Source organism: Stenella coeruleoalba (assembly GCF_951394435.1).
Source record: "Stenella coeruleoalba genome assembly, chromosome: 8".
Taxonomy (NCBI): Eukaryota; Metazoa; Chordata; class Mammalia; order Artiodactyla; family Delphinidae; genus Stenella; species Stenella coeruleoalba.
In genome coordinates this window covers 26965175-26980666 of record NC_137154.1, presented here as the reverse complement: position 1 = coordinate 26980666, position 15492 = coordinate 26965175, and the positions used below count along the sequence as shown (strand labels likewise).

The window sequence follows — 15492 nt, the reverse complement described above, 5'->3', positions numbered from 1 at the left end:
TACATAGTCTTTAAAATATACTAAGTATCATGCAATGTGTTTTGTTAGTCAATAATACTGCTCTCTTTAATTTTATGTACTGTACCTAGTGCTACAGCAAGCCACCAAAAAAAAAAAGGACGAATTTCAGGCTTTGATTTGAGAGCATCTTTATACGACTTGTTTTACTGTCACAATCCATAGCCTTTCACTGATAGGGAATTTCATGTGACATCAGAAATCAACCATACAATTGATGATGTCATTTGCATTCTAAAGGGCTATTGGTTAAAACCTTAAAAGTTTCATTTCCCATAGATTCTTCGTTGCTTCAAAAAATTTCTCTATCATTTTTGCCATTTTCCTTGGCCCCATGATTATCTGTTAATGTATGTGAAGCATAATTATAGCAATCATGGCCTGTATTTTTAATAACTTAAAACTATCAAATAAGATGCCCTAGTAAAGATTAACTTATATCTTAAACACAGGAGAAAATATATCAAGAATCCTGCCACTGACGTTTTGATAAAGTTTCCAACCAATTTTCCTCAAACTTTGTTACTTTAAAAATTCATAAGGAGATAACCAACAAGGTCCTACTGTATAGCACAGGGAACTCTACTCAATATCTTGTAATAACCTTTAGGGGAAAAGAATATGAAAAAGAATATATATATATATGTATATGTATATGACTGAATCACTTTGTTGTACACCTGAAATTAACACAACATTGTAAATCAACTATACTTCAATTTAAAAAAAATGCTTTTTAAGATTGGAAAAAAAATTTCATAAGGTCTCTTATTCTCAAAGTGCTCCATTTTACGTGTTACCCTGAAAGATAATGCTATGCATGAAATAACTCATATACCAAAATCAGATAGGTAAAACAATACTCCTGAATTATATTACATGATACGATTTTTTTTTTTCCAATCACAGATGTTGCTAAAAGGGGGGAAAATGTTCTTTAAAATTCTTCATCATGAATCTTTTTTTCCTGCAAATCCTTTTTTTTTTTTCCTCTCTACAAAGGCAATGTGAATGGGGGCAAAAGAAGACAAAACTTGACCTTTTGTGATCCCAGCATTAATGGGTCTGTTCATAATTCAATCTATGTGTGTGTGGGAGCATCCATGTGGAAACATAGAGGCCTGAGAGACATAAAGCCTTTCCCTTTAAACATTATCTGACCCTATCAGTCCCATTCACAAAAGAAGGCTTACGTATGCATATGTTGAAAAAATGCACCATCTCATTGTGCAGCCGAAAGCCTACACATTCTACTCTTCATTCTCTGTAGAAATGCAGCACGGAAGTGACACTTGTACAGAATTTGGGAGAGTGACAAATGAGCAGAAGGTAGCAAAAAAAAAAAAAAAAAAGAGTATTCTGGTGAGGAAAAAAACCAAACTTCTGAAAGAATGCAAATGCACACCTGTCTATAAACATATACATAGGCTTTTTTGCATAAGATGTAGGGCATTTTGGTCATCCATGCAACCCTTGAATTTAGTTGAATTCTCAAGATGATTTAGAGTAAACAAAATATTGTTCTGTTTATAATCATTCTAAAATGTATACCTATCAAAGTTGTACACTCTGAACCATACATTGTGAATACTGTACTTTATCTATTATGAATGACTCTTTGAAGAGCTCCTGGTTTTTCTAGTGATGAGTTCAGCTGTTGGCCTGAATGCTATGTGGCCTGGAGTCCATATATGTTAGTGAGGAGACTCCAGAGCACTTTATACTGAATTGCCACTTGAAATCAGCACAAAGGGTGGCAGCCTCCACGCTAGGAACATCATCTTGGCATGCAGCATATGGGACAGTCTCGAAGCCGGGTCAGTGCTTAAACTTAAGACCAAGACACTTTCTAATTTACAGCATAGTTAAGAAGAACCAGAAAGGGGACAGGGAGATAAAAATGGGTGTTTTAAACTCCCTAAAGTCTCTTACTTGGTTCAGGCCCAAGGGTACAATGTTTTTCAGGTTAAGAAGTGAACATAATCAGACTTGACAAATGAAGGCTAGAAAAGACATAGGAATCTGTGAGCAAAATTAAGTATCTTTTAATCTTAAAATTAAGGATGAGCTGCAGTGTAACCACAGGAAAACTGAAATACCATCTCGTATTCCAATCACTTCCACTACTCCCAACTTTCTAATAGATTTCCAGACCCCTTCTGAGATGGAAGTTATTTTGGAAGATCTATATTGTTTCCAGCCAGGGGTCACTTATGTGCTGCCTTTAGGCCTATTTGAGTCCAACATCCCCATCAACTCATGGGGGAAGGGGTGATTGAAAATAGAGACATTTAAAAACATCTTTATAACTCATCTGGCAAGAGGGGTATGATGATGGCAATAAGGATGATGTCAAGTATACTTTTGGAGGAAGCAATAAGAATGCACTTCACAGACCTCTGGCTACAGGAGCATAATTGACCAAGGGTCCAAGCTATTATGCTCTTACACCCATCACCAGGTTGGCACCAATGTCCAAGGATACTAAAGCAGGTCCAACCCAGGGAGTCACAAGACTCCTCTGATGGACAACTTTGACTCAAGGATACGCCAGCAGCTTTGCCAAACCCTCCTTAGACTGCACAACAGTCTAGGATACTTCCACCCAGTCTTCCCTTCCTCTCTCCTTCACTCATGTTCAAGCCTGCATTTCAGTCTGACAGGTCTCCCAGCCTTTCCTAGAGCTCTCCCCATTTTCTCTCATGGCATTTCTTCTATTAAAATCCATACACATTAAAAAAAATTCGATCCTGGTGTCAACTTTTCAGAGAATCTGGAATAACACACTTTTAAACTGACAAAAAAATTACACACAGATTTCTAGTAGACCATTCCTAAAAAGCTTGATACAGTTCAACATATACCATCACATCGAAGTAGTCTCGTGATGCATACGTTATTATTATTCCCAGTTTTCATGTGGAAAAATTACATGAAATAAAATAAGATTTTAAGATAAAAATACAGACAGCAGATACCTAAATCTAAATCTCAGATTTCACGATGTTTACTTAAGGTTTTGAAATATGTCTAGAAATATAGTATTTTGTAAAAAAAACTGTGGGCAAAATTAAATGTTGGAGTAATCTCCCCATCCCCATATTTTTCATTTCTTTTTACCATCATGATTTCACATCTCTGTATTTGAATTAGGCACAAAACTTGATGTCACTGACTTACACATCAAAATTAATAAATCACTTTCAAATTAATGATATAAAAATTATTCTCATAGTGTATGGAATATATTTAAAGGTTCTTACACACACACATTCACACCCACACACACAATCAATATTCCCTTCACTGTGTGATTTTTGAAGCAAACAAAAGGCATTTGGAGTCAGCTGATCAAGCAGATATGTGACCAAATAAGGCCCTTTGCAGGAGAAAAAGTGATGTATATAGGTACTAAAGAAACATTAAGATGATAATAAAGGAGTACCAAATAAGCATTAATACTGTTGGATTTTCCAGAAAAAATAATTTTCATTTCCAGCTTTGGTAAGAAGGTGGCATTAAAAATGATATTTTTAGCATAATGATCATTTTCCTGGGCCACTTCAAGTTTCCAGTTCCATTGAAATTATAGTTTTGCATAAAATATCAACAAGCAAAATAATTACAATATTTAAAATGCAGAAAATAGTTCATCTATTCATTCTTTTAGATTATTTCTATTTGTTCTCTAATAATAATTTGTTATTATAGATACAATTTTAATTATACTAATTCAACTAGAGATTTTTATTTACATTTCCTGAAGTTGATGATATCAAGATATATGATAGATTCATTTTAAACTTACTGTGAAAATGTAATAAACTGTGATAAACAACATTTTTCAATTGGATAGAGGACAGTATTTTTTAAATCTAGAACCAACAACCTAGTTTTTAACTTGTTAATATTAAGTGGAATGAGTCAGAACTATAATTTAAAAGTATACAATTGTTATTTGTTATATCTTAGAAAAATTCAAGTTGAATTTTTCTTATGAAATATTTCCTACTGAGATTACCAATCAATGTTTATAATATAATCTTTAATACTGCACATATATAAGCCCCAAATATTAAGGTAGTCTCTAACTTAAAGAATTGAATTCACTCAGGAAAATCTGATGCATTATACTTGTTCATCTATTGTAAAATACATAGTTAGCAAAGGAGATGCAATTACCATGGTAAGAAAATATTAAAACCCTAAAGCTTGGATAGATTTCCTTGCCAAAATGTCAAAAGAGAATTATATGAAAGTTTAATTTTTAAATGTTCATGCTATCTTATTCTTTGAAGTTGCTTATAGATTTTATTTACTGACAGTAGTACATGGAAATTAGCAAATTCATGATCTTTCCTCAGAAAGATTAAATGCTTTTGCATTCCAGGAAACTACATGAAAATCATTTTTCCCTTTTGTCTAACACCAATTTTGTATTATTATTTCATTTATGGAATATGCTGTCAACTTCACAGCATGAGCTTTGGAGAGAAGAAGCCTTGCGTTAATAGTCCTTCTTTACAATATTGTCTACAGAATCTTATGATTAGTTCACTTAGGCTTGACATTTATAAACTACAGTTTTTCCTTGATAAGAGGTAACATTGCTAGCATTTCTAAAATTCAGAAAGATAATTCTATTCCTAGAAAGTCAGAAAATAAAAATAAGATTTTATTATTTGTTCAAAGTTCAATAAAATTTTAATGTTTTTCCTATGTTAGCATAGTCCATAATTTCTAGATTCCAGTTGCATGTAATAATTTCCTAATTTAGGAAATTTATGAGGAAGTATTCATAAGTAGTTTTCAGAAAATTATAATATGATTTATTCTTTCAAGCATATAACTATTTTTCAAGCTGCCTATATCAATACAATGATTTCCAGTTCTGACCAGTTTTTTTCATTATGTTTTATCAGATAACCAAAGTTGGTTCACTACCAAATCAAAGTAAAATCTGCCTTAATTTTAAAATTAGTATTTATTGTAGCTTTACAATACAATTTAAAAAGTAAGTTCCTTACTTCTTCTTGTGCCTTATGGTGTTCCTTTGCTGTCATTGAAAGAATGACTTTTTCGGTAATTTTCCCTTTCTGTTCATCCACAGCCAGGTTCAACTAGAGAAATAAATAAATAAGTAAATGACATGAAAATAGGCACCTATTGACACCTAATAGCAATGTTTATTCAAACAACTAATTTAGCATAATCATGGAAGGTGATTTCAAATGAATTTGGCCCATACGGATGTGAAAATGAATTCCATTTAAATAAGTCGAAATGTTTTTTTTTTTTCGAAATGTTTTTATATTTAAAACATTTAACACTATTTTTCACTTCCACTTTTATTGTTTTTAAGCTTACTAAAATATGATTTGGGAAGGGGTCCTAAATTGCAGACATTTGACACTGATGAGTACCTTTTAAAAGCATTTTGTCAAAATTAACATAGCAAAATTTTTTAAAATTAGGCTGATATTCCTATTCAAATCTTTCATTGTCAGTAGGGAATAAATTGGCTGCTGTTATGTCAGGATAAGAATTCAAGGAAATAAACCAAAAGCAAATGTCAATTCACTGTCGAATGGTTCAAAATGATTCACAATATTTCACAACAAAGAATAAGTTTTACCTTAAATACCTGAATGGTTACTTCCAACCTGCTCCATGAACAGAGCCAGACAGAGGTCTTCTACTACTGCTGTAAACCCATGTTATAAAAAGGTGAATGTGGCTCATTCTATATTTCTTTATAAACAATCCCTACCAAAACAACATGCTATTTTCAAAAAAAGGAAAAAGCTAAACTCACACAGTAATATTCACTCAGCAGATTGGTATTAATAGGAAGAAAGAAAGTAACAGCCTGATACAGAACCTTCTGAATTGGAATATTTAACAATTCTTAGGCAATGGACGTGCCACGTAGTATCCCCTTATTGAAGATTAAGAATGAATATGGACCATGTTTTTTGTTTTGTTTCTTTTGTTAATGCTGTTGTTATTTTAAATAGGCTTTCTCAATTGTATGCCTGGCAAATCATGTTTGAGTTAACATGAATCTCTAATCTATACCCTGCCTGAAGACCCACTCCTATACTTGGGATAGAATGGGAGTGGGGGTCAACAATATAACCTCCTCAATCTACCTATTCTTATATACTATAAGAATAGTATCAAACCTGTGAAGTCTTCATCTACTCATATGTGACACAGCTCAGTTTATCAGAGATCCTGTTTTGGGAGAGGAGAAAAGTCTAAGGAATCCTTAGGTGATCCTAATGATCAACTTAGATAAGGAGTTGACAAACATTTCTATAAGAACCAGATAGTAAATATTTAGGCTTGGGGAAAAGGGGGACAGACAAGTCTCTTTTGCAATTACTCAACTCTGCCCCCATAGCATGAAATAGAAAATACATAAACAAATGAGCGTGGCTATGTTCCAACAGAACTTAAAAAACAAAAAAGAGGCAGACTGAATTTGGACAGCAGGAAATGTTTGCAAATGTTTGCCTGTCCTAGACAGAGAACCACTGAAAACAAGTTTTTTAAAAAAAAAAACAAAAACATGTGATATACGTGATGACTACAGGTATAATGCTATATGGTATATTTGAAAGTTTGTTAAGACAGCAGATCCTAAGAGTTCACCAAAAAAAACCCATTTTTTTAAACCATATGAAATGGTGGATGTTAACTAAGCTTACTGTGGTAATCATTTCACAATATATAAAAGTAAAGTCAAAAAATAATTTAAAAATTAAAAAAAAAAAGTCAAGTCTGCTATTCACCTTAAACTTACACAGGGCCATATGTTAATTATATCTCAATAAAAACTGGGAAAAATCATCATGTGAAGCTATTCTTAGAATCAATCTCCCCAAGAAATATTTTTTCCTGTGCTAAAGTAATACAGAAAATGTAATATTATAAAATGTCAAATATCAAACTCAACTTCCACACAAGGAAGCCTATGTGTAAACTGTGGCACAACGTACTTGTGTCAAGTCTCTATGATTATTTCTTTATCAGGGGAGTCTCATTTATCAGGGAGGATATGTGAAGGAGAGTGACTGGGGAATATTCACCAAGGTCATCTTTTCTTCACAAAGTTAATTTCCAAATGCAAAAACATTCAGAGCAGATCTTTTTTGAAAGGAAGCAAAACAGAACAAAAACAGAGCTATAAAACTCTTTGGTGCCACTGCAGTAGGTCCGATTCAATGTGGTCTCCCAGGACCATGACATGTAGAACTGCTTCCAAGTAACTCTTTAAAAGGTAGGAATTCTTTACCTATAAAACCACTGCAGTTGGAAAAATCACCTCATTCTAACATTCAACTTCTAGCACTATCCTAATCTACATAAGCTGAGGGAAAAACATATCAACACTGAAAAGCATTATATGCATAGTACCAAATAGAGAACCCAGTAAGATATTGAAAAATAAATTGTCAACAAAACTAAGGATACATACATGGGGCCTTTTCTGAAAACAGCCTAGACATTCAAAAAGAGAGATATCTTAATACAATCATTTAGAGGAAATTATTGAAAGTAAAAAGTCAAATTAAGAGAACGCATTTTCACTTTGAGGTATTAATAATATGCAGTGCAAACAGCATCTCTCCCTCAAACTCCAGACACAATAACAACAGTAAGATTCTTCTCTCCTGTCACTTTGGAAGAGAACATCCTGTTTCTTCATTAAGACAAAACTAGATGCTTTTGATTTGCTGTTCTTAAAATATATGAAATAATTTTTTGTCAATGGGCTTGAAATTTCTGAGGCTAATTTTCATGTATAAAGAGGTAGACACTTCAAATTAAAAATCAAAACAAACAGGAAGGATGAACCTTGAGGGCATTATCCTAAGTGAAAAAAGTCAGATGGAGAAAGATAAATAGCACATGATCTCACTTACATATGAAATCTTAAAAAAGAAAAAAAGCTCATAGATACAGAGAACACTGGTGGTTGCCAGAGGTGGAATGGGGGTTGAAAGGTGGGCAAAATGGATGAAAGAAGTCAAAAGGTACAAACTTTCAGTTATAAAATAAGTAAGTCATGGGGACGTAATGTACAGCATAGTGACTATAGTTAATAATAGTGTATTGCGTATATGAAACTTGCTAAGAGAGTAGATCTTAAAAGTTCTCATCACAAGGAAAAAATCTGTAACTATGTATAGTGAGGAATGCTAACTAGACATTGCAGTGATATTTCTCAATATACCTCAATAAAAAAACAGAAAGATGGCTAAAATTTGTATATAACTATGAAAAGCCAAATCTCTACCAAACAGGGGAGTGGAAAATCAAGTTGCTTTTTTCTAACTACATCATGCCCTTTTAAAATGTGAGAAAACACCGCCAAATATTTGTGATACACATCAAAACTTACCAAGCTAAATAGGAAGGTTTAATTCACCATTTTCGCCACAGCTTGCTGCTAAGAGTTTAAAAATATGTAAGTAACAAACACTGGCTATCCTAAAGTAGGTTAAAGTTGGCTCATTCAATATTAATGGTACCCAGAAAAAAACAGACGAGAGACTACTCAAAGACAGTAGCAGATATGGAAGAAACAAGGAACACAATGGCTCTGTCAAAGAAAAATGAACAAAATGATTCAAGACAATGGTCTGGTTAGAGAAACAAGATTAAAAAGGAGTAAGTTCACCTCAAACAATTTGTTTAGGAATTAAGAAAAGAAATCCACAAAAGTATACCTGAAACAACAGATTCCCATGAAATGATTTCTAGTGGTTGTTACCTTTTAGACTATATTTTACATAAAACTATTAATGCTAACATAGCAAACATTATACTTTCTCTAAAGCCCTAAAGGGTCATAGATTACTAATGTATATATAGTTTTATACAAAACATATGGCCCATTGTGACTATAATAGAAAGTACTCTTAAGTTTGAGGAATTCTTCAAACATTTGCTGGCTCAGGAAAGCTCTACTATGGACATCCTAGAGAGGAAAACAGGCTCAAAACCTCCTGCTGGAGAAATACAGACAGAACAGCAGTAATCTCATTTTATGGTATCATTAACATTATATGGCTTTTCTGTCCTGTTTTTTTAACTCCCCAGAAAAAATATTTTAAGGCATATTTATGAAAATCATAAAGACTAATTGTATAAAAAATTTAACATGACATTAATATAAAATAAAATCTATTTTATAGGAGAAAATAACTCTAAAGTAAATGCTAGAGTCTAGTTATTAATATTTTTAGAAAAGCTACAGTAATCAAACACTGGTATGTTCTATCTAATTCATATTGACATTCCAGATAGGTACCAGCCAAAGAGGGAAGAGTCTATTAGTCTAACCAAACTGTCAGTGCTCTGAACTGTAGTTCTACATGCAGTTTTCTCTGTATTCTCCAGAAAAGCAGTTAAAGATTTAAATGTGAAGCATATGATATGTGTTGTGTATAATGTTCTTAATAAAGCAACATAACCCAAGAAGAAAACTGAATCTATCTTTCTATCAAAAATCTTTTTGACCAGTAAATACTGATCTATTAATAAATTATTTGATCCATATTTTACATGCAGATCAATACAGGCAATACAGTTTAGCATAAACAACAGGACAATCAGCCTTCATATATATTGACAAGTTTCCCAATGGTCTGCTAATATACAAAAGACTGGGACAAATTACTTATTTATATATACAAAACATGGTTATAAAGACCAGCTGCAGGTATTTTTTTGAAAAGTGCATTTTAATAAGGTCCTATTCAGTTAGGGAACAAATGGGGAAGAAGTAGTTTGCACTACAGAGTTTAGCGCCAGAGCTTTCTCTTTTTCTAACCACGAAATCAATCATTTGTCCAGACTGTGGGAGTCAGAGTTAGTTACTGAAAAGAGCTCCGTACATAAACAAGTCAATAACTCATTGTGTGTTATTGTCGAGCTGAAGAAGTCGGCTTTCAAAAAGCTGCCCCTGCTTCTCTCAGAATGAATGTCACTGTATTCAGAGACTGGGAGAGAGTCCTTTGTTTCCAGCCATTGCTGGCTGCCATTTATGTATGGGAACAGGAGGTGGCTGCTAGGAGTGCGAGGGAAGACACTACTTGGTATCACGGATGTCCAGAAAAAAACTCTGAATTTTGTCAACCTAAATAATTTGTGCGTGGAAATGCATTAATGGAATTGTTAAAGAGTGGCCACACACATAAAAATTGGTAAAGGAATTAAACGATAATGAGTCTGTATCATGTTAAATTGGATCAGGCTGATATTTTTGGTTCCATACCTGTCAACAAAGATGAAACCAAAATATAGGCAATGGTTTGAAAAGTTCAAATGTACAAAATCAAACTGATAAACAGGTCAACATGTCAAATCAATGCTATCCGTTCCTGCCATAAATATTAAAGGTGGGAGAGGCGGAAGATGGCAGAAGAGTAAGACGCGGAGACCAGCTTCCTCCCCACAGATACATCAGAAATACATCTACACGTGGAAAAACTCCTACAGAACACCTACTGAACGCTGGCAGAAGACTTCAGACCTCCCAAGAGGCAAGAAAATCCTCACGTACCTGGGTAGGGCAAAAGAAAAAAGAATAAACAGAGACAAAAGAATATGGCTGGGACCTGCACCAGTGGGAGGGAGCCGTGAAGGACGAAAGGTTTTCACACACTAGAAGCCCCTTCGCAGGCAGAGACTGCGGGTGGTGGAGGGGGGAACCTTCAGAGCCGCGGAGGAGAGCACAGCAACAGGGGTGCAGAGGGCAAAGCGCAGAGATTCCCGCACAGAGGATCGGTGCGGACAAGCACTTACCAGTCCGAGAGGCTTGTCTGCTCACCCGCCGGGGCGGGCGGGGCTGGGAGCTGAGGCTTGGGATTCGGGTCGGAGCGCAGGGAGAGGACTGGGGTTGGCGGTGTGAACACAGCCTGCAGGGGGTTACTGCGCCACGGCTAGCCGGGAGGGAGTCTGGGAAAAAGTCTGGACCTGCCGATGAGGCAAGAGACTTTTTCTTCCCTCTGTTCCTGCTGCGCGAGGAGAGGGGATTAAGAGCGCTGCTTAAAGGAGCTCCAGAGACGGGCGCGAGCCGCGGCTAAAAGCGCAGGCCCCAGAGACGGGCATGAGACGCTAAGGCTGCTGCTGCCGCCGCCAAGAAGCCTGTGTGCGAGCACAGGTCACTCTCCACACCTCCCTCCGGGGAGCCTGTGCAGCCCGCCACTGCCAGGGTCCCGGGATCCAGGAACAGCTTCCCCGGGAGAACGCACGGCGCGCCTCAGGCTGGTGCAACGTCATGCTGGCCTCTGCCGCCGCAGGCTCGCCGCGCACTACGTGCCCCTCCCTTATCCCCGGGCCTGAGTGAGCCGGAGCCTCCGAATCAGCGGCTCCTTTAACTCCGTCCTGTCTGAGCGAAGAACAGACGCTCTGGCGACCTACACGCAGAGGCGGGGCCAAATCCAAAGCTGAACCCTGGGAGCTGTGCGAACAAAGCAGAGAAAGGGAAATCTCTCCCAGCAGCCTCAGGAGAAGCGGATTAAATCTGGCCAATCAACTTGATGTACCCTGCATCTGTGGAATACCTGAATAGACAACAAATCATCCCAAATTGAGGAGGTGGACTTTGAGAGCAAGATTTATTCTTTTTTCCCCTTTTCCTCTTTTTGTGAGTGTGTATGTGTATCCTTCTGTGTGAGATTTTGTCTGTATAGCTTTGCTTTCACCATTTGTCCTAGGGTTCTACCCGTCTGTTTTTTGTGTTGTTGTTTTTTTACTTAAAAAATTTTTTTAAAATAACTTATTTTAATAACTTTATTTTATTTTACCTTTATTTTATTTTATTTTATCCTCTTTCTTTCTTTCTCTCTACTTTTTCTAACTTTTATTCTGAGCCGTGTGGATGAAAGGCTCTTGGTGCTCCAGCCAGGAGTCAGGGCTGTGCCTCTGAGGTGGGAGAGCCAACTTCAGGACACTGGTCCACAAGAGACCTCCCAGCTCCACATAATATCAAATGGCGAAAATCTCCAAGAGATCTCCATCTCAACTCCAACACCCAGCTTCACTCAACGACCAGCAAGCTACAGTGCTGGACACCCTATGCCAAACAAATAGCAAGACAGGAACACAATCCCACCCATTAGCAGAGAGGCTGCCTAAAATAATAATAAGTCCACAGACACCCCAAAACACACCACCAGATGCGGACCTGCCCACCAGAAAGACAAGATCCAGCCTCATCCACCAGAACACAGGCACTAGTCCCCTCCACCAGGAAGCCTACACAACCCACTGAACCAACTTTAGCCACTGGGGACAAACACAAAAAACAACGGGAACTATGACTTGCAGCCTGCAAAAAGGAGACCCCAAACACAGTAAGGTAAGCAAAATGAGAAGACAGAAAAACACACAGCAGATGAAGAAGCAAGATAAAAACCCACCAGACCAAACAAATGAAGAGGAAATAGGCAGTCTACCTGAAAAAGAATTCAGAATAATGATAGTAAAGATGATCCAAAATCTTGGAAAAAGAATAGAGAAAATGCAAGAAACATTTAACAAGGACCTAGAAGAACTAAAGATGAAACAAGCAATGATGAACAACACAATAAATGAAATTAAAAATACTCTAGAAGGGAGCAATAGCAGAATAACTGAGGCAGAAGAACGGATAAGTGACCTGGAAGATAAAATAGTGGAATTAACTACTGCAGAGCAGAATAAAGAAAAAAGAATGAAAAGAACTGAGGACAGTCTCAGAGACCTCTGGGACAACATTAAATGCACCAACATTCGAATTATACGGGTTCCAGAAGAAGAAGAGAAAAAGAAAGGGACTGAGAAAATATTTGAAGAGATTATAGTTGAAAACTTCCCTAATATGGGAAAGGAAATAGTTAATCAAGTCCAGGAAGCACAGAGAGTCCCATACAGGATAAATCCAAGGAGGAACACGCCAAGACACATATTAATTAAACTGTCAAAAGTTAAATACAAAGAAAACATATTAAAAGCAACAAGGGAAAAACAAATAACACACAAGGGAATCCCCATAAGGTTAACAGCTGATCTTTCAGTAGAAACTCTGCAAGCCAGAAGGGACTGGCAGGACATATTTAAAGTGATGAAGGAGAAAAACCTTCAACCAAGATTACTCTACCCAGCAAGGATCTCATTCAGATTTGATGGAGAAATTAAAACCTTTACAGACAAGCAAAAGCTGAGAGAGTTCGGCACCACCAAACCAGCTTTACAACAAATGCTAAAGGATCTTCTCTAGGCAAGAAACACAAGAGAAGGAAAAGACCTATAATAACGAACCCAAAACAATTAAGAAAATGGGAATAGGAACATACATATCGATAATTACCTTAAATGTAAATGGATTAAATGCTCCCACCAAAAGACACAGACTGGCTGAATGGATACAAAAACAAGACCCATATATATGCTGTCTACAAGAGACCCACTTCACACCTAGAGACACATACAGACTGAAAGTGAGGGATGGAAAAAGATATTCCATGCAAATGGAAACCAAAAGAAAGCTGGAGTAGCAATTCTCATAACAGACAAAATAGACTTTAAAATAAAGACTATTAGAAGAGACAAAGGACACTACATAATGATCAAGGGATCGATACAAGAAGAAGATATAACAATGATAAATATTTATGCAACCAACATAGGAGCACCTCAATACATAAGGCAAATAATAACAGCCATAAAAGGGGAAATCGACAGTAACACATTCATAGTAGGGGACTTTAACACCTCACTTTCACCAATGGACAGATCATCCAAGATGAAAATAAATAAGGAAACACAAGCTTTCAATGATACAGTAAACAAGATGGACTTAATTGATATAGGACATTCCATCCAAAAACAACAGAATACACATTCTTCTCAAGTGCTCATGGAACATTCTCCAGGATAGATCATATCTTGGATCACAAATCAAGCCTTGGTAAATTTAAGAAAATTGAAATTGTATCAAGCATCTTTTCCGACCACAGCGCTATGATACTAGGTATCAATTACAGGAAAAGATCTGTAAAAAATACAAACACATGGAGGCTAAACAATACACTACTTAATAACAAAGTGATCACTGAAGAAATCAAAGAGGAAATCAAAAAATACCTAGAAACAAATAACAATGGATACATGAGGACCGAAAACCTATGGGATGCAGCAAATGCAGTTCTAAGAGGGAAGTTTATAGCAATACAGTCCTACCTTAAGAAACAGGAAACATCTCGAATAAACAACCTAATCTTGCACCTAAAGCAATTAGAAAAAGAACAAAAAACCCCCAAAGTTAGCAGAAGGAAAGAAATCATAAAGATCAGATCAGAAATAAATGAAAAAGAAATGAAGGAAATGATAGCAAGGATCAATAAAACTAAAAGTTGGTTCTTTGAGAAGATAAACAAAATTGATAAACCATTAGCCAGACTCATCAAGAAAAAAGGGAGAAGACTCAAATCAATAGAATTAGAAATGAAAAAGAAGTAACAACTGACACTGCAGAAATACAAAAGATCATGAGAGATTACTACAAGCAACTATATGCCAATAAAATGGACAACCTGGAAGAAATGGACAAATTCTTAGAAATGCACAACCTGCCAAGACTGAATCCGGAAGAAATAGAAAATATGAACAGACCAATCACAAGAACTGAAATTGAAACTGTGATTAAAAATCTTCCAACAAACAAAAGCCCGGGACCAGATGGCTTCACAGGCGAATTCTATCAAACATTTAGAGAAGAGCTAACAGCCATCCTTCTCAAACTCTTCCAAAATATAGCAGATGGAGGAACACTCCCAAACTCATTCTCTGAGGCTACCATCACCCTGATACCAAAACCAGACAAGGATGTCACAAAGAAAGAAAACTACAGGCCAATATCACTGATGAACATAGATGCAAAAATCCTCAACAAAATACTAGCAAACAGAATCCAACAGCACATTAAAAGGATCATACACCAGGATCAAGTGGGGTTTATTCCAGGAATGCAGGATTCTTCAATATATGCAAATCAATCAACATGATACACTATATTAACAAACTGAAGGAGAAAAACAAAATGGTCATCTCAATAGATGCAGAGAAAGCTTTCAACAAAATTCAACACCCATTTATGATAAAAAGCTTCCAGAAAGTAGGCATAGAGGGAACTTTCCTCAACATAATAAACGCCATGTATGACAAACCTACAGCCAACATCATCCTCAAAGGTGAAAAACTGAAAGCATTTCCACTAAGATCAGGAACAAGACAAGGTTGCCCACTCTCACCACTCTTATTCAACATAGTTTTGGAAGTTTTAGCCACAGCAATGAGAGAAGAAAAGGAAATAAAAGGAATCCAAATCGGAAAAGAAGAAGTAAAGCTGTCACTGTTTGCAGATGACATGATAGTATACATAGAGAATCCTAAAGATGCTACCAAAAAACTACTAGA

General features: G+C 36.1%; 1 protein-coding gene across 1 annotated transcript in view; it reads right to left on the bottom strand.

Moving 5' to 3' along the window:
• DCDC1 (doublecortin domain containing 1) overlaps nucleotides 1-15492 on the bottom strand; it is a 461265-nt gene that overhangs the window by 233031 nt on the left and 212742 nt on the right. The window contains 1 exon segment of the mRNA XM_079930692.1: nucleotides 5046-5138. Coding sequence (XP_079786818.1) covers nucleotides 5046-5138 — 93 coding nt within the window.